At 36.9% G+C, this 23,760-nt stretch overlaps 1 protein-coding gene across 5 annotated transcripts in view; it reads right to left on the bottom strand.

The window, feature by feature from the left end:
- Positions 1 to 23,760, bottom strand: part of hdac5 (histone deacetylase 5) — a 77,398-nt gene that overhangs the window by 26,715 nt on the left and 26,923 nt on the right. The window contains exon 3 of one of the 5 annotated variants that reach the window (XM_026207607.1): positions 21,374 to 21,445. The exons of 2 other annotated variants lie outside the window; for them this stretch is intronic. In XM_026207607.1, coding sequence (XP_026063392.1) covers positions 21,374 to 21,445 — 72 coding nt within the window. Of the gene's footprint in view, positions 1 to 21,373; positions 22,853 to 23,760 lie in introns of those variants that run through there. 2 more of the 5 variants (XM_026207605.1, XM_026207604.1) reach the window with 2 other exon arrangements.

The raw sequence follows: 23,760 nt of genomic DNA, 5'->3' as shown, positions 1-23,760 counted from the left end.
TTTACTATTTTAAATAAATGCTGTTCTTTTGAAATCTAGTCATCAAAGGAATCCTAAAATAGCCTAAATGTATCACGGTTTTCACAAAAAATATTAGCAGCATAACTTTTTTTTTACACTGATAATACGGAGATATGTTTCTTGAGCAGCAAATCAGCATATTAGAAAGATTTCTGAAGGATCATGCGACAGTGAATACCGGAGCAAACCCAAAACATTTGCTAAACTGTGTGTATGTATATATACACCTGTTGCATTTTTATTTTGTAGGGGGTCACCTCTGCATGGTTTTCAATCACGTTTCCTCAACCTCTCTGTTAGTACTACTTAAAATAGCATGTTGACACATAAACTTACAATCAGTTTAGAGCACACAGTTACATAAGGAAAGGCCATGGGTGCATTTGCAATTGAGACAGTACTATATAGTTCACGTACGATGCATCTGTAAATGTTGGGCTGACATTTGTCTTTGTCTGCCCATGTTACCGTAACCAAGTGTGTGGGCTTAAATGTCGACAGGCTAGTGGATGCTGCCGTCTTCTGCATCACGAGCTAGTTGGAAATTCATCCAACTGAGCCAAACCAGCTTCAGCTTCAGCTTCAAAATCAGTGTAAAAGGGAAACGGAACGTCATGAGGAAAAAGTAACAGCCAAGGCCAGCATTATGGTAGGGCTCTGTACTGGTGATGAGGGCATGGCGTTATATAAACTAGTGGGGAAACCAAGGTGATGTCCTGAGGCTTGTTCTAAAAAGCAGTCCAACCAATGACTTGTTCTCCATCTCTGATATTTCCAATAGCACCACTAAACTAAAACCTGAGCTTCCCAAAGCTTCTCAGCAAATGTTTTTGGCACAGGTGATTTACTAAAAAAGGCCCTACAAACCCATCATTTCTGATTTTGTTGGTGTTACTTGTTTTTCTCTCTTCACATAGTCTTTTTAGTTTCACTGCATTCAGGGTGGCATTAATGAGCTGTCATGGGGGTAGTGATGTATTTTCTGCCTCTTGCACAAGTTTGTTTAAGCTCTCTCTAAAGACATTCAGTCAGGGAAACAGAGCGCTCCCATTAATGACGACCAGGTCAAAACAGTTTCCGAACCTTAGAGCGAATCAAAGTAGTGCATCTTAAAGGTGCTAGGGAACAAATAGGGTTTGCCTCTTTCTTCAAGACCAGTTTTGAAGATCTGCTTGGCACTTTATGGATTTGCATTACGAGATTACATGGGCTGCATCTCAATTCACAAACTATAGTACACATTAAAGTTACATATATCAACAATATTGAGTTATTTATGGAATTATCTATGAATTGCTTTCTGTAAAATATCTTTTTTGGACTTATAAATTAAGTAACGGTGTTAGAAATTACTAGAAATTATGTATTTTTGTGATACTTTTTGCATTGACTTGCATGATATGTTTTATACCTATAATTGCAAACTATGATGACATTGCTAAAAATGCTATCAGTTATTTCAAAAGATTACATGCGTCATAAGTTGCATGGTTATATTTGTAGCAATAGCTAAAAATACATTGTATGGGGCAAAATTATAGATTTTTCTCTTATGCCGAAAATAATTAGCTTATTAAGTACAACTCATGTTCCCTGAAGATACTTTGCAAATTTCCTACTGTAAACATATCAAAACTTAATTTCTCTTTAGTAATATGTATTGCTAAGAACTTCATATGGAAAACTTTAAAGACAATTTTCCTAATATTTTAGATTTTTTGCTCACTCAGATTCCAGAAATTACAATAGTTGTATTTCGACCAAATATTGTCATATCCTCACAAACCATACATCAATGGAAAGCTTATTTATTGATGAGGATGGATGATGTATATATTTCAATTAAGTTTTGTGGTCCAGGGTCACATATAGGATTGTTTTATGATAAATATGTAAGGTAACAGATGATGATGTAAATAATGTACTTGAACATACAGTGTAACTTAACCTATAAACATAAAAGAGTTGTTGAACCCAAAACATTTTGCACTTTCACTGCACTTTTGCACTTTTTTGTGGCCTCTGTAAAATAAATCTATATTTGGAGCACATACAGAAATTTGGGGTAGTTTTGAGAAAAAATTGAGCAGGTTTTGTTATGAAAATAGCATTCGATTTGTTTTTGCACAGCTCTACTTCATTATTACCATGCATGTATATTGATAAAAGAAAAATAACCAATTTGGGGCAATACTTATGAAAAAAACAGACTTTGTCACATTATAAAAACAACATTACCTGGCCATTACATCATAAACGATTTGAGATGGGCTAATTTAAGTCTTGCATACTATTTATGACAAGATACTCTGTGAATTTGACAGCCAAACATTTAATTTTTTAAATGGCGGTGAAGTACTTTAAATTCTTAATGTACACTTACGTAATTTTTACTTTAATGCTTAATATTGGAACCACATTTAAGATAGCACAAAGCTATACTTTGTCTCTTTACATGCCAAAGAGACATCAGGGTGACCTTGAGTCTGCAGGGAGCTCAAGTGTGAGGTAGAATAGCACTTTGCGAGGGTCCCTCACCACTGAGAACACATTAACCCACATGTCACTCAGACTTTACCGTCACCCGGCTCTCCCTCCCAACATCGGCTAAAGTTTACCAACATGCTAATGATCCGGTTTCTTTGCTGGATGCCTGGCGGAAGCGTCTGGCTTACATGAAAATCAGATTACTCCCTCTTTATCAGTCAAGGCTAAATATAACCTTCCTCGCACCCTCGGGCTGAACGACTGTGTCAAGCCTTTGACGTCAGAGCTTGGCCGGTCGAGGTCGCCAGGGCTACCGCTCCTGTTACTGACCAGATGAGCTTAGCATAGATTTCCCTAGACACCTTGTAGTCTTCCAGGAGAAGAACAGGGTGCTTCCCATATATGAAATTCAACGGTGTCTGCAACAAATATCTCAAAACTTTAGCTAATGAAGCACAAGTGCTAAAATAGTGAGATTATGGGTGTATCCACATAAAATGCAGAATCTACAAGATACAAAGATGATTTTAAAGATGGGTATTGTGAAATACTAAGGTAATATGGGCTTCAGGGGCTGCATGCAAAAATAAACAAGCTGCGGGCACACTGTAGTCACTAGTCACAATGCGAAACTAGAAGACTTAACGATATTGTTACTACCATTGATATATATACACACGTAGATGCCTCATTAGATACTGTTTCTATGGACCACTATAGGTAAGCTGTCCGCCATATTGCAACGGTCAACTTGACGTCATTCACCATAGTAATATCACTGAATATTCAAAATATGCCACAATTAGGGCTAATGATTTTGGTTAATATGCATGAGGGAGAGAGAGAGAGAGAGAGAGAGAGAGAGAGAGAGAGCAAGCAAGACAGCGCTCCTGTAGTTTGAAGACTGTGAATGCGCGAGAGCGCATGAAACTTTGGTGTTTCGCCCTTTTTATATCGTGTTTAATGATTTTGATTAATATGCACAAGGGAGAGAGAGAGAGCAAGAAGCGCTCGTGTTTTTTGAAGACTGTGAGTGCGCGCGGGCAGCCATGGCTCTCTCTCGTACACGCCCTGTCAGGCACAGCGATCAAATAAGGCATTGACAGCCGCCAAAAAAAAAAGATCAATGCAGAAAAACCCCTGGATTGGTTATATAACGTTGGACAGAATGTTGATCCGGCCATCGCGTATATTCAGCGCACATAAGGTAAACGTTTTGCAAACGTTTTTTAGAGAAATAAAAACAGGTCGATGAATCGATGCGCATATTTTGCGTCCACGTATTTTTTGCGTCGACGTCATCGATGACCTCGACGCGTTGTCCCAGCCCTAGCCACAATCCTGCACAGAATTGCTCAACAGATGACAACAGATGTTTTATCAACATTTTAATGAAGACCCTACAATAACGTATAGTTGCTTTCAAGATTTTCTTGCAATATTGTTGTACCAGTAATACAGGTAATTTTCATACATGAATTGCGTTCAAACCCAGATGCACAACAATAACTTGACATGTGCTGACTTGGGTTAGCTATTATTTGAGGAATTCTGTTTATAACAGGCTATTAAGTTTGTACTTGAGTTTGAATTCAGAATGGGATTTGATTGTTTCATTCACAGATTAAAGGGAAAGTTCAGCCAAAAATTACTCACCCTCATGTTGTTCTAAACCCATAAGACTTTAGTTCATCTTCAGAACACAAATTAAGATATTTTTGATGAAATCTGAGAGCTTTCTGACCCTGCATAGACAGCAACACTACTGACACGTTCAAGGTCCAGAAAGGTAGTAAAGATGTTAATAGTCCATTTGACATCAGTGCTTCAACTATAACGTTATGAAGCTATGAGGATACTTTTTGTGTGCAAAGAAAACAAAAATAATGACTTTCCATTCCGAAGATGAACAAAGGTCTTAAGGGTTTGGAAAGACATGAGGGTAAGTAGCTAATTAATGACAGAATTTTATTTTTGTGTGAACTATACCTTTAAGAAAAGGACTTTTATTGTTAACACAGTCCGTTACAAAATTTTAACTTAATGGAATTATGTATTGAACACATCCCTATTTATGAGCCAGTTCTTTAAATAAATCACTCAAACTGATCTGAATCAGTCAAACTAATTTGAAGGTGTCCTTGTTGCAAAATGTCATGTCTGTCCATATGCTATTTTGTAAAAACAACAAAACAGAATAATAAATAAATTAATATTTAATGAATATAGAGTGAGTGGAGTAGTTCCAGAGTATATGGAAGCAATTGATGGTTTTAAAACACTAGGTAAATAAATCAATAAACAAAAACTTCTGGTGAATGAACATATGTACCTATTACTGTGAAACATTCCTTAGACTCTTACTCAATAGCTCTAATAATACTGAAACTTGGTAAAAGCTATTAAATGTTTTGTTAACATGTTTGTTCACAGTCTAGCGTGTACACAGCAGCACCACAGATCAGTAATCAGTCCAAACACAACATCTATGTGACAGACTCCCACATCCCTACGGAAAAACTCCTTTGAGGTGATAATTAGCAAGCATAAGGACTATTAAAGACAACCTTCCTATCAACTCCTTCCTGTCCAACAAAGGAAAACAGCAATTCCGTCACAGCTAATGTCTATTCTTTTTCAAACTTCTAGTCCATTTTAAATATCACCCGCCTCCAAATTGGTAGTTACTCATCAAGGACCTGTTTTTAAGTTGAGGAGATGAAAAACACATGAAGGACAAAAAAAGAAAAGGGGGAGGTACTCTGGGACTGGAGTCTTCAAGGAAGTCCTCAGTGTGGAGGTTGGGCAGACTGAGGGGGTTTCCAGGCAATTTCCCTCGGAGAGCTCTTACCAGAGTGGAGACTCGACTGATTACTGTAGCGCCCACACACAGTGCACATACACAAACTTGCAGACCGATATAAACAGAGTGATGTGCACTGTAAAGTATCATATAATCAGTATTTCTGTCTTGTTTTCTGGTCAAAATGGGTTTTATAAAAGTTACTTGAGATGCAAAACTATCTACGTGGTGAATTTTTTTTTAATAAGATATGAGATTTTTTTGTTTTGTCTAAATATAGATAGATAGATAGATAGATAAAAATACTAAACCAGTTCTTCTACAAGTAAATGTATGCAATGCATCACAATATAATAACGTACAGTATGAAAAATGTATAATCATCCTTTAGAGATTTGCTAAATATTTCATTTTAATTGAATTATTAATGCTTCTGAGATGACATTCGAGTGTTAGATGACAGAAAAGATCATCTAAATGTACAACGAGCATGCACAATTAAATACTCAATAGATAAATAGATTGCCTGAAAACATTTTTCAAATGATTTGTGCACAAATACATATACACATCTTTCCATGTTGTATTACAGTGTATCAGGTTTTTATTTTTATTTTTTTCACAGGTGATGCATAAATGAGGACAGTGGTGATCTTGTCCCAAGGGAATGGCATAAAAAAAGCAAAAAACATTTCTGCAGTGCCACTTACCATGTATTAAAAACGAGGTAAGAGCATTGTAACCTGACAGGATGAAAATAGAAGAGTGAGACAGAGAGAGGCACCTCCTCATTAAAAATAAAAGAAGGTGTTGCATAAGCTATGGGTGAGGTTGGGTGAGCGAGAGAGAGAGAGAGGAGGACAGGAACGAGAGAGGACAGACAGAGTAAAACTGGGTGATGTTATTTGGACAAAAAGCCAGGCAGGACTAATCAATGGAGTGTCTGGAAGAGGGCCAGAGAATGCTTGAGTAGCCAGATTTACCTTTCATCAGATTATATTGTACTCCCTGGATTATGCTAATCGCCTGCTGGAAGGACTAGAAATAGCTTCCTCTCACTCCACGTCACTGACATTAAGAGCAAGGTGCCAGTGTGGGTGTACTGTACAGTGTTCATTGTGGCAGGCATTTTTGATTTAGTCTTAGTCTTAGTCTTGAGACGAAATTAACACTAGTACTGTATATGTGTGTTTATCTACACTCCATCTCCTTATGCAGCAGTTAGCTGAAGTTTGTTTATAAGCAGTTGTAAATCACGATTCCCAGATCAGTTATGTCTGAATCTGACAGTAAGACTAGAGCACACAGTACAGTTTGGAATCGCACCACCCTGTCTAGATCGAGAGTGCATATGCGCAACGTTTCCGTTATAATCAGGGAATGGAACTACAATGGAAGTGGGCGGTGCTTTGTATCGAAACGGCAAGTACTTACAAAATTAAAACAAATGTGCTACTAGCATCTTCAGATTCATTGTCTCACATTTTCTGTCTCGTTTTGGAGGCCGCATCTGTTAGCCGCATACTCCATCGACACATCTCATTTTTTTTTTTTATTAAATAAATAGTGATTTGATTTTAAAGAAAGAAATTACAGCATTTTACATCTCATGAGGAATAACAATCTTAAATGAGTCTCGATGAGGTATGTGGCCGACAAATGCCACTCCTGGTGGACACAGCCCCCTGAATGAGGCAATTATCTATATTGTTTTTCCCCCTTTTCAAAAAAAATAAAATAAAATATTTTAGTTATTTTACACCTCATTATCAGTGCCATTTCTACCATGAACAATTGCTGATTTCATGTTAATAAACATAGTAAATAAAATAAAACCTCCAATAATAAATAATAATAAATAATAATTATTTATTTATTATTATTAACAACAACAACAACAACAACAATACTTATTATAATTATTATCATGAGTATTACTATAATTAAGCTATCTGATCTATTTTAGCTGGAATGACTCTGGCCCACTTCCAGGCACAAGAAAACAAACAAATAAATAAACATTATTATTATAATATTATATTATTATTAGCATTATTATAGCATTAACATTACTTTAATAAAGTAATACAATTACTATATATATATATATATATATATATATATATATATACATTTAATAAATCTTTAAAAATAATGATAATAATTGATTCTTTACTTGTTGGGTATTTTTCATGTGATGGAGGATCTGTGCTTTGTTTCTATCATTGAAGGTCTTCTATACAGGTGAAAAATTCTGCAGACAAAAGCGATCTGTAAATCTGTCCATTCTCGTTCTGAGGTTCAAGATGCCTATTTCCTCTAAACACTTTCCTACACCTGCTTCCACAATCTGGAGAGTCAGCTTATGGGAAGTTGTTTATAACACTAAGGAATTCTCTTTTAACATTTTGGTCAAAACAAAGAAATCCGAAGAAGAAATCATACTGCCTTTTTTCCCTTGTCTTTTTCAGGCTATGTATTGAAATAGCTGCCCCATTTCCACCGTAGCAGGGGGTCTTTCCTGGCTTCAAACACCTCCCCCCTGTCTTCCTCGCTTTCCTCTACACCTTCGCCTCCTCCTCATCCTCCCAGGCCCACGTCCTCCCCTTCACTCCCAGAAGAGATTAAACACAAGCAGCGACAGAACACAGTCTGCCTGCGAAAAGCGCAGTTATAAATAGCCCTGGATTAATAATGCTCTGGGGGAGCGGAGAGGGGAGGTGGGGGATGGGGGGCACGCTGCGCTTTTAAAAGTGTGCGGATCTATTTTAGGATGCTACATTTCCAGGCGGCTCTCTGTGCTTCTTTCTCTCGCACACTGCTCGCTCTTTCCCACCTCGCTATAGACATTGGTAATAATCGCAGTGTACAGTTTCTTTACAAAGATGGCCTTTGACCTGCAGACTCTCATGAAAATCCTGATGACATCCTATCAATAATCTGATAAAATCTCCGCCCCGGGAGTGCAAGAATGGACAATCCATAGATGTTAACTGATGTGCTGTGATCCAAACTAGATAATATTCTTACAATGAAGCTGAAACACTGAAACATTTTTCTAAGGATAACTTTCCAGTGAAAAACGTAGCGTGTGTTTAAAAGTGTTTAAGCTGACATCTAACCCCTATATCCTCAGGGACGTCATCCCTCTTGGAAGCAATAACCTAACGCTCTCCTCTCCTCTCTCCCAAAGGGCTGTCCTTTTGTTTTCAGAGCTCAGTTGAAAGAGAAACTTACAGCTGACAATTTGCTGACACTATTTCCTGCTTTCATTCCAGCCAGGGGAGCTTTATTTTAGCAGTTAGTCCAAAGCCCTGTTGTACAGAGACAAAGAAAGACGATGACAAAGAGGAATAGATGCACAGAAAAAGAAAACGAGAAGGGATGCTCCAATGCATGTGTGTGTGTGTGTATATTAATGCTGTCAAGATGAGCGTTAATGCAGGCGGTAGTTTAACGGTGTTAACAAATATACTTTATCTTGTTTCAATATCAATTTGAAGACTGAATGTGAAATGATTACAATATAAAAGTATAATTAAAAACTTTAATGTTAGGGGAGATATGTGGCGATTAATAGTGATTAATGTCAGGAAAAAAAGTACCGACTTACAGCACTAAAATTTATATTTTTATTCTAATTAATTTGATGGTGTGTTAATTAATTAATCTAATTAATCACAAAATAAATAAGGATTATCTGAAGAAGAGGATTTTTTCCAAATAGGCATTTTTTGTAACATTACAAGTTTGGTTACTGTCGCAAACTGCAAGGATAAATTTATTGCATCCTTGCTAAATAAAAAAACACGATTTAAAAAATATATATATTTTTTAAAGGTATGGAAATGTTTTTAAATGTGTAAATTATTTAAATTTGACATGTTTTTAAATGTTGAAATATATTCTAATAATAATTCTATATGCGTACATATAAGGAGAAAAAGTGAGCAGGAGAAGTACGTAGGACACTGAGGTAGGACCTCAAGGACAGTCATTAATAAATGTGCCTCAGAGTCTCTGTTGGTAAGCTTTGGGACACAGCAGTGAATCATGGGACGTGTTTCCCCAGCACAGAAACAAACTAGAGGCTGAGAAGGTGCAGACCTGTGATATATTAAAACAGAGACCGTACACACACACACACAGACCTGCGGCAAGAACGAGATAAATTTGTACTATAAACGAACAATCTTCAGGACAGAATGGGAAAAAAAGCTAAATGTATTAGGAGTCCATGGTGGTTTGCCTTCAAATAAAAGCTGTCAGTGGAAACCACACGGCAATGAGCAAATAATCGCTGTAAGAAAAAGTTGCAATCAATCAATTAAGGCTTTAGTGCAAGGGTGACGTTTTCCGAACCAACAGGACTGATTGCTTTTCCCTTAAATGTGCTTCATTTTTATAAATAGTTTGCGGTTTCATATTGATTTTACAGCTTTTCTTTTTTACTGAAACGAGCTCCTGCATCCGCAGCCTCCCTGGAGGAACCATTTATTATTTGAGCTCTACAGGCACTTTCTACCAACCCCCCAGTTTTAAAGTCTATTTCGCAGAGAGCCCAGCTTACGTCATGGTTATTTTCTTTAGCAACGGTACACCAGCTACGCTTCAGAGAAACAAGCGGGAGAGATGGAAAGGCAGAGAGAGAGAGAAAAAAGCATGAATATTGCTTTCCAGAAATAGCGCACAGCGACGTGCGGTAGGCTGCCCTGTCAAATTGGTTCTGCATCCTCTCCTTGTTAACGGCACAAAGATGAACGAGCGCGAGGGAACTCGCAGAGAGAGAGACAATCAAATGGAGTCGGTCAGATCCAGCCAATGGTTTGGCGACATTACCACCGAAAGGGAGAACAAAAAAGATGTGCAGGAAAGCTGGGTGATATTTACATCCTTTGGAAGAGCTTCTTGGCAGCTTAAACTTAGGGTTTTAAGCTGGTAAGAGAGAGTTACAAATAGCCAGTGTGATTTATGTGCCCCAGGAACCTCCGATGCCTTGGCAGGCCTAAAGGAGGGGTAGATCCCCTCGCTCAGGGAAAACAAGAAACCAGCAGTTCTTTGGTGGAAGCCCAAAAGAGAAAAAAAAAGAAAGAAAAAAAAAGACAGATGTAAATAGGGAAAGAGAGGGCTTGTGTATCGCATGATGTTCATTCATAACCACTCTTGATCTATAAGACATGCGCATGATGACGTCAATTAAAGTGGATGAGGACACTGTTGGAAGTCAACAGCGTTTATCGGCTAATGCATGTCGATTCGTTCACGTCATGCACACTGAATGGTGCTGTTCTCTATTGGAGCAAAGAGAACAGAGCTTTTTATTTTTATTGTTGGCCTTTTACTTATTTATGAAACAGTTGAGAGAAGAGAAGAAATTATGGGAAAGAGGGGCTAACGGTATTGGGATATCACTCCAATTTGAGCACATGGACTAATTGTTAGATTTAATTTTTATTCCTACTTGCATAGTGGCTAGTTTTACTAGTAGACTAGTTAAAGCTGCTATGGCTGATAGATAGATACCAATAAATAAATGTTAATAAAAAAATGCTATCAGCAATAATTTTAGCTTCATAAGCGGATATTTGGGATATCTAAAAAAAGGATATTACCTTTAACGGTGTTATTAAATTATTAAGTTAATATAGTTATAAATTTACCTTGCATATTAAATCATGACAAAGAACATCTAAATGTAACAAAAATAATTAAGGAAGCTGTGATATATATTTTTCAGGATTCTATGATGAAGAGCATTCATTGGAAATAGAATAGAATTTATTCACAGTCACTCTGGATCATTTTAATGCATGTGTGCTAAAAGTATTAATGTCTTTAAAAAATAAAACTAAATTTGTTAATAATTTAGTGTTACAAAATTAAATTAGCAGAGTTAAAATCTTTATGAACGAAGTTAAAAATAATTGAAACGAAATGAGAATGGACAATTCAATATCCAATGCTGGCTATGAATCAGTCAATATTGAAATTGTAATTATGCATGCATTTTTACATGTAAATTACCTTTGCTATCTAACAGTCACCTAATATTATGAATTCATAAAAATATTTTAAAAGACTATTATTTTAAATAACACTATTAAATGTAATCTTCAGCAAATCTATTAGGGCTGCACGATTAATCGAAAGCAATAAATCGCATTTAGTCAATAAAGCTGGTTCTGTGATTAGTAGTAAATCTCCATCACTTGCTTTCAGATGGAGCAGCATTTACTACATAGAGCTGTAGTTCTCTGACAAGCTACGCAAAATCGCGTTCATAATCGCAGACAATAATTTTAGGATTATGAAATCTACGAAATCATTCAAGATAAAGACAGCTGTTTGCGTATCTTCTCAGTGAACTACAGCTCTGTGAAGTAAATGCTGCTCCATCTGAGAGCATGTGAAAATGACGTGACATGACATTCAGCCAAGTATGGTGACCCATACTCAGAATTCGTGCTCTGCATTTAACCCATCCAAAGTGCACACACACAGAGCAGTGAACACACACACACTGTGAACACACACCCGGAGCAGTGGGGAGCCATTTTTATGCTGCGGCACCCGGGGAGCAGCTGGTGGTTCAATGCCTTGCTAAAGGGCACCTAAGTCGTGGTATTGCCAGCCCGAGATTCGAACCCACAACCCTAGGGTTAGAAGTCAAACTCTCTAACCACTAGGCCATGACTTCCCACGTAAAGGCCACGACTTCCCCCGTAAATACCACATTTAATAATGTTTTTACTCCAAATTCACATCATAACGTCAGGCAAGTGTTTGAAATAAATCCTTCTGTGAGATGATGTGGCTTCCTAAACAGAAAATAATTAAGGCACACAATATTCCATTGTATTTTAAGCAGTGATAAAGACTGTCGATAAGCATTTCATTATTGATATACTTTATTATGATGAAAATTATAATAATGAGAACTGACAAACCATATATTGCCGTAGTCGTGTGTTTATTAGTCACGTAGAATCAATGAAAGCAGTTAAATCTTCTGTTTATTCAGCTGCAGCGAAAAGCATTTACTGGATTTCTTCAACAGCGCCCTCTGGCCTTTGGATAGAGATTTACTACTGATCACAGAACTGCGCTACACTGAAAGATACACATGACAATTGCAGCTTCTGCCTAATTGCAATTTATTGCCTTTGTGATTTAATACCAATTAATTGTGCAGCCCTAAAATCTATTCAGCAAAACTACTGCCATTTACCTGGTCATTGTTATCAGTAGTGGCAGAAATAGTGGACAAATTGGTGCAACCCCAAACGTATGAACTAAAACGTCATCTGACTCCATTGTTCTTTGTAGGCATCACATGGCACTAAGCTTGGCCAACCAACTCAATTTCCCATCACCCCCCTTCCCCATTAGCCTCAAAACAGTGTCCCATTCAACTGCGAAACCTCTACCAATCATACCGTGAGCTGTGTATGCCCAACCACCATTCCTTAGGGCTCTAGTTCAAATGGGACAACCTTTCATGAGCAGGGGAAAAAAAGCAGAGAAGAAGAAGAAGCCGCATGCAAAGCATAAACATTCAGACGATGAAATGTCATCGCTAAGTAGCAGGCTGAGTGCCGGCCACTGTTTACAGGTTCTATAAATGCACCAGCATTGACGTCAAACGCTTGCATGAGAGGAATGTTGTTTTCTGGGTAAACTTCAATGTGTGGTGCGGAATTCATTTCACACCACTTTTTAGAAAGAAGCAAAGAGGGGGTCGCAGGGTGTATTCCATCAGAAAGAGAGGGATTTTTTCTTCAAAAAAGAAGTGAAATATATATTAAGGAGAAATGGAGAAATGATTTTTTGATTAATATTATTATTGATTTATTTTCAAACACTGGTAGCAGGACTTTAACTACGCTATTTTGAGAGCATTTTTGTGGTTGATGGGGGGGAAAACTCCTCCAGAACCAGAACCTTCAGAAATTATCATTTAATTGACCATTTACATTATTCCAGTTTAGTCTCAACACCAGAGAAACAGGTGGCTCACAAAAGGACCATTCCTGAGATAATGCCACCAAAATAACCAGTTTCAGTGACTTCTGAAATGAACTACTTCTGGTGGGTGCAAAAATTCACCCACAACAGCCCGATTTCCCACAGCACTTTCAGTTCTTCTTATAAACCCTTTCACAACACTAGCATTTCAGAGACTGACAGTTGGGAAAGCCAGTGCAGGAACTAGATATAACTCTGAATAGGAGCCTCTACTCTACACAGCTCCTGAGGGGTTTGATGGCATGTGTCGTAGAAAGGTTATTCCTTTTCTTATGAAACTATTTCCAGTTAAGGATATTAAAAGATATCAGGAATTTAAAGTCATGGGTCATTTGGCAAGAAGCAAGAACAACAAAATGAACTGCATGTATCTTTGAACAGTCTGGACCATGCTTTCTGCTGGAGGTAGGCCTAAATGAAAAAGTGGCAAAGTCATTATTCACTAGCAGAATATCAAATAAACCATGGCTGGCGCATGAAATAAAAAGTTGGCGGCGCCTGCCACTAGAGCCCTGGCATCATTCAACAAAGATGAAAAGCATATCCACAGACAGGTTAAATAATACAGAGCACCTTTCCTGCAAAATCTTACAGTACAAATGACTGAAACTGAGAATCGAAACACATTAGATGTAGAAATACTGGATGTGGCAGACCGACACATACAGCAGCCAAAAATTCTAAACCATTGTTTTATGTGAATGTGGGCACATCGCTGCCATTTTTGACTGTCCATCGATGGCGCCAAGGTAGAAGTTTGGAGGCCACACAACTTTTTTCACATCACTAACATAATTTTACATTAAATGCACCTACCAACCCAGAAAACGTGAAAAAGATTTACCCTAAAAAGTTTTTTTGATAAGCCTTTCTCTGCAAACTTGAGGAAAATATGAGCAGTTTAGATGTCGCTCCCCCTGTGACGTAGAAATGGGATCTTCTTAAAATATCACTGCGCCTTAATCCACACGTTTCCACCTACGGCATCACCATAGTGTTTTCGCAAGCGACAACGTTGTACCAGTTCTAATGGCATAGCGAAAGTTTGAGCAAAGCATGCTAACTGTTCTGTCTTTGGCTAAACAGACGAGTCCCAGCCTCAGAGGAGACAAGAGAGAAGTGGATTTATTGATTTATTTACTGTATATTGCTGCTGCCATACAGATCTAATATAAACATGTCATTTCTTTCCAAGTTGTTTAACTTCACAGACATAACCAACTGTTTTTGTAACTCGTGGGTTTTTGACAGTTTAAGCTCTAGAAGACATGAAAGAGAACTTAGTTTAGTACTTATATGCCATGTGGCAGCCATTTTCTTTAAAAAAAAGAAAAAAAAAGAAAATCCCTATAGGCTATCAGAAGTTTAAACTAATCTGGTTCAAAATGCATTTCAGTGCAATAGACATGATAATCAAAACCAAACAGATGTTTTTTTTATCAGAGTATCTGACTTTCGAGCTGTAAAGACAGCCCTATTCTGCGAAAGGGGCTGGGAGGAGCAGCTCATTTGCATTTAAAGAGACAGGCATTAAAGTAGCCTGTTTCTGCTTGCACTCCACACCGCCATTTTCAAAACAACATAAATGATCTGTGGGCTATTTTGAGCTGAAACTACAGTGACACATTCTTGGGACACTTATATTACATTTTGTAAAAGGGGCAAAGTAGGTCTCCTTTAAAAAAAAAAATGAAGAAACAATTAAAGCCTAAGCCACATACAATTAAATTAATAATAAAATCAATTATAAACATTGAACTTTCTAATTGTTCTGTTTGCACAGCATCTTAATTGAATAATTAAAATTTCATCAGCTGTCTTTCATTCTCCAGTTTGTTCTCTCCCTATTAAAAGTAAAAGTAATACTAAATGATTATTAAATGGGCAAATAAATTACAATGGAATTACACTGATGTGGCACTTTTGACTGACAGTAGGCCGTAAGGAATCACCCAGAAACCACCTAGTGATGCACTAGCAAACATCTCAAACACTCTCCCAACAATGATATCAAGAACAGACTTGCTGTAAAGAGAGCTCACCACTCACCAAATTTATACATAACGTTGTCTACAATAATATCTTGCCTCCAAAAATATCCCCGAGCACCATAATAGGAATATCCTATACTAAAACCCAATAATAGATGATAGTAAAATGAGACCAGTGAGATATTATTAGTATGTGTGTAGTGTAGAAACAGAACAGCTTGGTGTATACACATCTTCTATTTCCACTAGGCTGCACAATGTTCTCTGTCTAAACTGAATGTCTCAAATGTCCACTATGATCTCCTGATAACAAACTACTGCTGCAGTCCATTTTAATATTCATTGTTTTCCATGTTGAGCATATTTTTCTCATTTTTGCGTCATCCTCCCATTGTTGTCGATGAGGCACTTTTGTGACCGGTCAAATGAACGCCTACACGAATGCAACATCGATAACTGCAAGACAAGAAAGAGCACCAGATAAACAACTGATCATTTGAATCATACACTGAATCAGTGTCTGAATCATTGATTGACTTACTCATGTTTGTTTCATTTAGATCGTCTGTCAACCACGACATCAAGTACACTGCAGTTTGAGAATAGACCTCAAAGTAGGCGTTGAAAAGCCATAAAGTGGGTGGGGCTGATGCATTCCCTATAGTGCCCTATAAAAGCTCCAGATGCCATTCAAGACATGGGGGTGAAACCATAGGCCTGTAAACAGCCACGACATGCCTGGTGCTTATTATAGCACGGGGCATCACTGGGGAGACATAGTTGACTAGCTGTGGTGGGAACGATACGGCTAAATTTAGAGGAGCTCTTAATTTCAGTGACTATAAGAAGTAGGCAAATTTGGCATGTAAATTATCGTTCAAGAATAAAAAGCCCTTAACTTTACCATACACTTATACTTACAAAGTCAGAATTCTCCCTGTGTATTATTTCTGCAATTATTTGTTTAAAAAAAAAAACTGTAAGTCTGAAACTATTTTCCTTGTGGTCAACCTATCTTCCTTTTTAGCTCCTCCACTCCAACCATTCTGAAGCATAAATGAAAGCATTAGTAAGAATGTGTTTAAAAACTACATACCAACATATTTTCCAGTAATAGAGTGTTTTATTCATGTGGCTACATTATAGCTGCATCGCTGCATAAATGTTTAATATCAAGTGCAACTTGTTGCTACCATTGTATTGTGTGTTTCACATAGACTCTAACAGTGAGTCTTGGCTTTTTTTACATGACCATCGATTGGCAACATTTTCCAGTGCCAAATGGCAGCATGGCCATGCATCACAATTCCAGACTGTTTGGCTAAATCCATTAGTTAGTTTTGGCATATAATTCAGCTGCCACGTGCATGCCCAACACGCCACCCAGTATCATTGATGTAGCTCTGTTTGCATGTCCCCATTTCTCACCCAAAAATATTGACATTGCCGCATTGACATTTAGGAAAATTGCCAGAGATATTAGCATGTGCTTTATGAGAGTAACATAAATAAATGACATAATATCTAAAGCATCTAATGAGTGTTGGTGAGCCGGGGGACCACCAGGATCAGGATGTGACATCTTTATGTCAAAGCCATGCCATTGATTTCTAAATCCGCACCCGATTCAATGCATTTATGCAATGTTTCGTCTCCAGTGTTACAAGTTTCTGTCACTTATTTGAAAGATACTGTTCTTTGCTTTTGTTTGAAGTGACTGACACAAAACAACCTGCTATTCAATTCTCCATTTCTGCAACGCAGTTTAAGAACAGACCACAGAACAAAGGAGGTTCAATTGTTTGAATTTCTTTCCAATCACAGCCGTTTAATCTTAGCAGGGGTTTTCTTGCTTTTGAATTCAACTGTTTAATGTGACATTCTAAAGTGTTCTTTTGTTCTCTAGAGCCGTTTTACAGTCACATATTTTCAGTCAGAATAAAGCTCTGACAACGGTCAGTCATCAAATCTGCAATCCACCTAATCCATAATGATTCAGCATGATGTTGCTAGGCTTTTTCCATTACATAACGCAGGTATAATTAATTAAAAACCTCCTCAGGGACTATCGACTTATAATGATTCAATCCCAGTTCAGCAAGTTTAGAAGATCAGCTCAGCTTATCCAGTAAATTCGTCCTAACTTGCAGAATCTGCAAAGAAATGTCCCGAAGTCATTTGACATTGATCATAAAAAGGCACACACTATATATATATCTTTTTTACTAATATCAAAATATTTTTTGCAAATCCAAAAGTGTCTGCTTGAACAAAATCACCAACACATGTAAGAATGTCCTACAGCTGCTAGACATATGTCTAGACGAACAATTATTGTGCAAACCGCAACACTACCTATATACTGTGTTGCATAATCAGGACGCATGCTGTACATGATGTGTTACAGCAGATGTGGATGAGTGTCATGTTTCCTTTGGGACAATTAAACATGTCAGCACTCCACTGTACACTAGTGCTGAAGAGCAAATAACAATGACACATGCTAAAACGCCGAGTATGTTTTGTTAAAGGAGAAGGTTCTACTTCTTGGATGTTTTTTGTTTAGTCCTAGTATAAAAAATCATTAAGGAATTTTATTGGATTCTAATCCTCATCATACTTTGGAACGAAGTAGGGGTGGTCGATATCTTATTTGCATTAAACCAGTAATAATTCGACCCATGATAAGAATTAGTCTTCCCGCAATAATTACAATAAAGTTTAGTTTGCTGGCATATTTCGGTGCACGACAGTGCAGAGCGACAATGTGGAAGGCGGACATGAGTTTATCGCTAAACAAGGAGTTCCTTCTACAATCTGGAACTGGTTTGGTTAGGGCTGTACAGCGCACAAAAAATTGGTTTGAATAAATGTTTACAAACCCGTTGTTCAAAAAATATCATTTATTGATGCTTAATTAAATTAGTTGAATGTTTGAAAGAACTTCTTTTTGTGACCAGACGTGGTTTCATATTACAGATGGATAGTATTATGTACAGTGATAAAGGCTATGTCAACAAGCATTGCATTATAAATATACTTTATAAAACATACACAGGAAACCATATGTAAACCATATATCACGTTTATTGTCTTCAAGTTTCATCAGTTAAAATCTCCATTGTGTGTTTTATTCAGGGATAACTGGATGCCATTGTTGTCCATAAGGGATTTTACTTATGCCGATGCATATGTGGAGTTTCTGTGGAGAATGATTATATTTCTTTATCACAGACAATATAAATTACATTTTACAATATAACTATTTTCTATTGGAATATTTATATCTTAAACCGTAATAATATTTTACTATATTATGGTTTCATTTTATTTTTGATCAAATAAATGCAGCCTAGGTGAAAATCTGACTTAAATAAATAAATAAATAAATAATAAAAATAAAAAAAAAAACCTACTGACTCCAAGTATTTGAACAGTAGGGCAACATTAACTAATTAATAAATGCTGTAGAAGTATTATTCATTGTTAGTTCATAATACCTAATGCATTAACTGGTGTAAAAAAATATAAGTGTTACAAAAATACCTCCAACAAAATAACACTATCAGTGGAATAAAACAGTTCAGGATTTTAAAATTCGTATTCCTTGCCTTTAACTGACATTATCAAGATATTATTCCAATACAAAAACAAAAAAATCTGTTAATTCAGTAGGATCTTACAGGAACCTTAAAGAGGATTTTTATTTGATCCTTCAGGATTGATTCCAAATAGAACTGGAAATTCCAATGAGAATCATGTTAACATTCCTTTAGGATTTTGTGAGATTATGCTCTCAGGGTACTGACTACATGATCCTGGTACATGCCGTGAAAAAAGTTGTGAACAACAGCCTATTTCCACAAGAGGGGTTTGTAAAAGATAAGTTAAGCATTCAGTATAAAAAGAGTATGTTTTGTTAATATGTCAAAGACAAGGAAAACACCATTTAAAATAAATACAAAATAACAAATTGTCTCCACTAGGGCTGGGCCAAAAAAAAAAAAGATTTTTCAAATGACGTCAATTTGATATTGATTCTTCAAAAGCCGTCAATCAATCTTTTCTGATATTTATTTCAGCAAACATTTAAAAGAAGATTTGATTAATGTGAATCTTTTCAATAGTCTTCTCCACTAGATTTCACTCTCTTATTTACCTTGCACGATGTCACAACAGAAAGCCTGTCACTCATTCAGTGATTATCTTGGCGGAGATACTGTTGACAAGAACCAAGAACAAAGCGTGATTTGCAATCCTCAGATCAAATTCTATAGTAATATCACAAATCTGTGGTAGCATTTGACATCACGCGTAAAGGTACCATAATTTCTGCAATGAATGAATAAATGAACGGAGGATGGTCCAACACACTGTTTTGTTTACACATGCGCAGACGACGTTCGCAGTGTTTTCAATCTCTGTCGTTTCACTATGATGATATGAATACACAAATTTCATCCCCAGCTGCTCTGAAAGTCACTTCATTAGCAATTTATTGTTTAATTCAACAAAACTACCATCATATCACATACACAGCAGCTGCAAGTTCCTCATGCTAACCCATCAAAATAAACATTTTTTTTTTTTTTATGTCAAGAAACGGTCAAAAATACATTACTATTTAGCAGTCTTAAGACTCAACAATGAAACAACAATGCTACTTCTAATAATAAATATTAATAATTCTTTATTTAATTCTTTCTTTTTAATTGTAAGCACAAACCTCTGTTGTGCAGCACTTTGTTAACCCAGAAATAAAAGGTATTTTCATTTGATTAGGATAAATGAAATTGTTTTATGCCTACATCTGATTACCAGAAAAATTAAGAAGAGCATTTTATATGGCCCTTTTATTGTTAAAAAAAAAAAAGTTTAAAATAAAGGCCAGTGGCTCTTAATTTCATTTTATAAATTCACCATTTGTAAACGAATGCAGCACATTCAGTGTAACCGTTGCTCTAAATCAACAGAGAACTGCCGTAATAAATTTCAAACCAGTACAAAGGGGTCCCTTTTATAGTTAAGGAGGTGAATGGCTCGAAAAAAATAACAGCGCATCTATCTATTTGAACAGTTGACAGATAAACAGGCCCGGTGCGAGGAAAAGAAGTGGCTACACACCCACACACTGTTATATAGTCATTCCTCTGTGTTGATTCAAGCGCAGGTGAGAGATGGCCGAACCTCGCAAAGCTCTGACGGGAATGTTGACATCACTTCTGTCAAGGACGAGACACAAGTTTACTCTGCCAAAAAAAAGGCTGAGAGCCTCTCGAACTCTGAAGCACAAAATTATATAATTTTAAACATCTTACATCATAAAAGACAGTAAGACTTTATTTTACAGTTTAATTTGTTACACATTACATGTACTTTAGTTATTAATGTATAATTACATACAAAAACCCTACAGTAAGTACATGCTGTCGTTTCAAACCTGTTTGAGTTCACTTTTTATGTTAAACATAGAAGATGATTAGAAAAATTTTGGTAACTAAAAGGTTGCTGGTGCCCAATAGTACGTGAACTTTACTTTTAAAATCCTTTTAAACAAATATTTTTATTATTATTTTTTTTTTAAATAATTTAAGTCCTTGAATTGAAAGTCATTTGCAACTGACACAACGCATTTGCATCTACCGAGTTAACCACTTACAAGAGCATCCAAAACCACATGGTTGGCCGTATTAACTTAACAAACTTAAAAGATTAATTAGCCTAAGAGAATGCAATGAGAAAATGTGCAAAAGAGTGACGTTGATCGCAGTACTGCGTAAAGGAAAAGCAGGCACCTTTGTTTAGGGATGCCCAATTCAGGTTTTCACCTTGGTTTTACCCAAACAGAGTTTGACCCAGACAAAACAAAGTCAAAACGTAGCCACAGCAAGAATGTTGTTCAATCAAACAAACATCAACAACCTTTGACTTCAAAGAATTTTCAACTGCAAGCAACGCACTGCAAGCAAAGCACGTTTCTCCCTCTCTTTTTTTCAAAACAACACACCTTTCTTCACACACATGTATCTGCTGCTCTTCAACTCACCGGTGCTGGGCATGCTGGTGCTTCTGGACGGAGAAAGCAGCTCCACGGGTCGCTCTCTGCTGGACGTGCTGTCTGAAGAGAAGCAGGATTCTGTCTCATAGATCGTCTGTAACATCGCGCACAGTCCCGGTACAGTTGGCTTCAAAAGCATGCCAGTCTCAAAATATCGCCACTCAATTAATGCAAAAACTAATTAACATGAAAAAGGAGATGTCAACCCACTCTCCATCTAAAAAAAAAAAAAAGTTAACACATTTGAAGCAAGTGGGTAAAAAAGCAGCACTACCTTTATCGAAAGGTACATGCATGCAAAAAATTGACAACCGCTTTGCCTGTTAACTCCATGGTCCAAAAAAACAAACAAAAAATTAAAATAAACAAATGCAATCAGAACAGGTATCCTTGAGAAGAAACACTGCAGACAAATCCTTAAATCGTCCACTCAAACTATCGGCTTTACGGCCACACAAGCGAGTCTATTCATACACCACATCACCTTCTTGTCTAACTGTCGTTGTCTGAAACAAACTGCTAATTCACATCGACAAGTCCAAGTGTGGCTTGTATCCAAGACTCTGGTCTGAGCGGGGCTGGATCCTGAAGTCACGCATGTGTTATCAGCGGACTACGAAAGAGCGACTTCCCCATGACGAAATGCGACAGGACGAGATGAAAGCGACAGAACGCCTGCCGGCCCCTCTGTTCTTTCCTTCCCCTCGCCTCTCCGTACAAGTCGCTCTCCTGATGAATGGGCTTAAAGTGAACCATCCGACCGCTCCATTTAGTGCGACTGTTTTGCTTTTATGTAATTGTTCAAAGCCGAATCTCTGCACCCTCAACTGCGGTGCGTGGCGAACGAGAGAGTAGAGGTATAGAGACGTGGAGTTTACAAACAGACTGGAGCTGCTTCAGGCTGCTGGAAATAGCTGCCGAGCGACAGGGGAGGGGCGGGTCTGTGCTATAAATAGAGTCGGGAGCTGAGAGCTCGCTCAGAGAAAGAGAGAGAGAGAGAGAGAGGAGGGGTGAGGGTGAGAGAGAGAAAGAGAGAGAGAGAAGGAAGATGGAAGAGAGGGGATGGTCGATTGTTCATCATGTAAATAAAGGAGCAAAAAACAATAACAGGAGCCAAAAAAGGAGCCAATCAGACACAAGACCATGACAGGACTGGAGGAGTGAGACCAAACTGAGTTAAACTCAATAATACGAGCCAGCACGAGGGCAAACGAGATACAAAACAACACAAGCACTGCAAAATTTGTGCCAGTCCATGCTAAAATGAATGGAACTAATTCATGCATCTGAAACACTAGTGTTTAAATCTTTCGTTTTAAATACTGAGGAATGCTTACACAAGGAATCTGCGTCAGCACTATCGACACAGAGAACACAAGGGTCACCGCTTCACAAGCGCATGTGGGTCAAAAGACTAGGACGGCCAATGCAGCATTACCAAACCTGTGACATGCCAAGCACTGTAAGGACACTATTTATCAGTCAAATCAACAACAGCAACACACAAAGCGACCTGCGACAAATTAATGGTAAAATAAGTTTTGATTAAGACATGGGAATAATTTATAAACAAACTGTGTTCAAACTTTATTTAAAAATTTAACTGAAATATTTATTTAACAAAAATGTGTTAATTTTTTAAATATATTTATTGGATTAAGTATAAAATAATAATTATAATAAAAAACGAAATTTGTTTGTATGTATTAACATTTATCACATGACATCAGTATATATAAAATGATATAAATTGCACTTAAATCAAATTGAAAATGAACATTTAAATACTTACAAATGTAGGACACTACAATTATCTAATGTAGTGTGCGGAACTGAACCAAGGCTTTAAAAAAAACATTTTTCAAGTTTTCTTTCTTTTAATTTTTATACTAAATAAATAAACAAATAAATAAACTGCCTTTAATAAAAACTAAAATAAATATTTAAACAATAAATTATCATGCAAATGTGTGCAAAATGAACAGTGAAATTTAATATACATTTTCACAATTGTTTTTTTTTATTAATTTTGTATATCATTACCGTATTATCTAATGAAAATGTACAGAAATGCACAAATGCATTAAATTAGATGTAATATGGGACTCATGGGCTGTTGAAAGGCAATTTTTTTAATTGATAATGAAGACCTACAATGTTTCAATATTTAAAAGACCACAATGATGCTTAAATAAGTTATGCACTAAATCTTTCTGATTAGTGCATCTTAGGTGTGAGGGCATCATTATGCATCCATTGTAAATGATTTCAAGCACTATGGGTGGACACATGAAAAGGTTATCAGGCATCGATGTTCTGCATCAGTTTAGGGACCCAATGCCTAATGCATGCTCATCACATTTATTATCCAAGAC

Source organism: Carassius auratus, chromosome 28 (assembly GCF_003368295.1).
Source record: "Carassius auratus strain Wakin chromosome 28, ASM336829v1, whole genome shotgun sequence".
NCBI lineage: Eukaryota > Metazoa > Chordata > Actinopteri > Cypriniformes > Cyprinidae > Carassius > Carassius auratus.
Note: the sequence above shows the minus strand (reverse complement) of the source record. Positions and strands in the feature narration are given on the sequence as shown.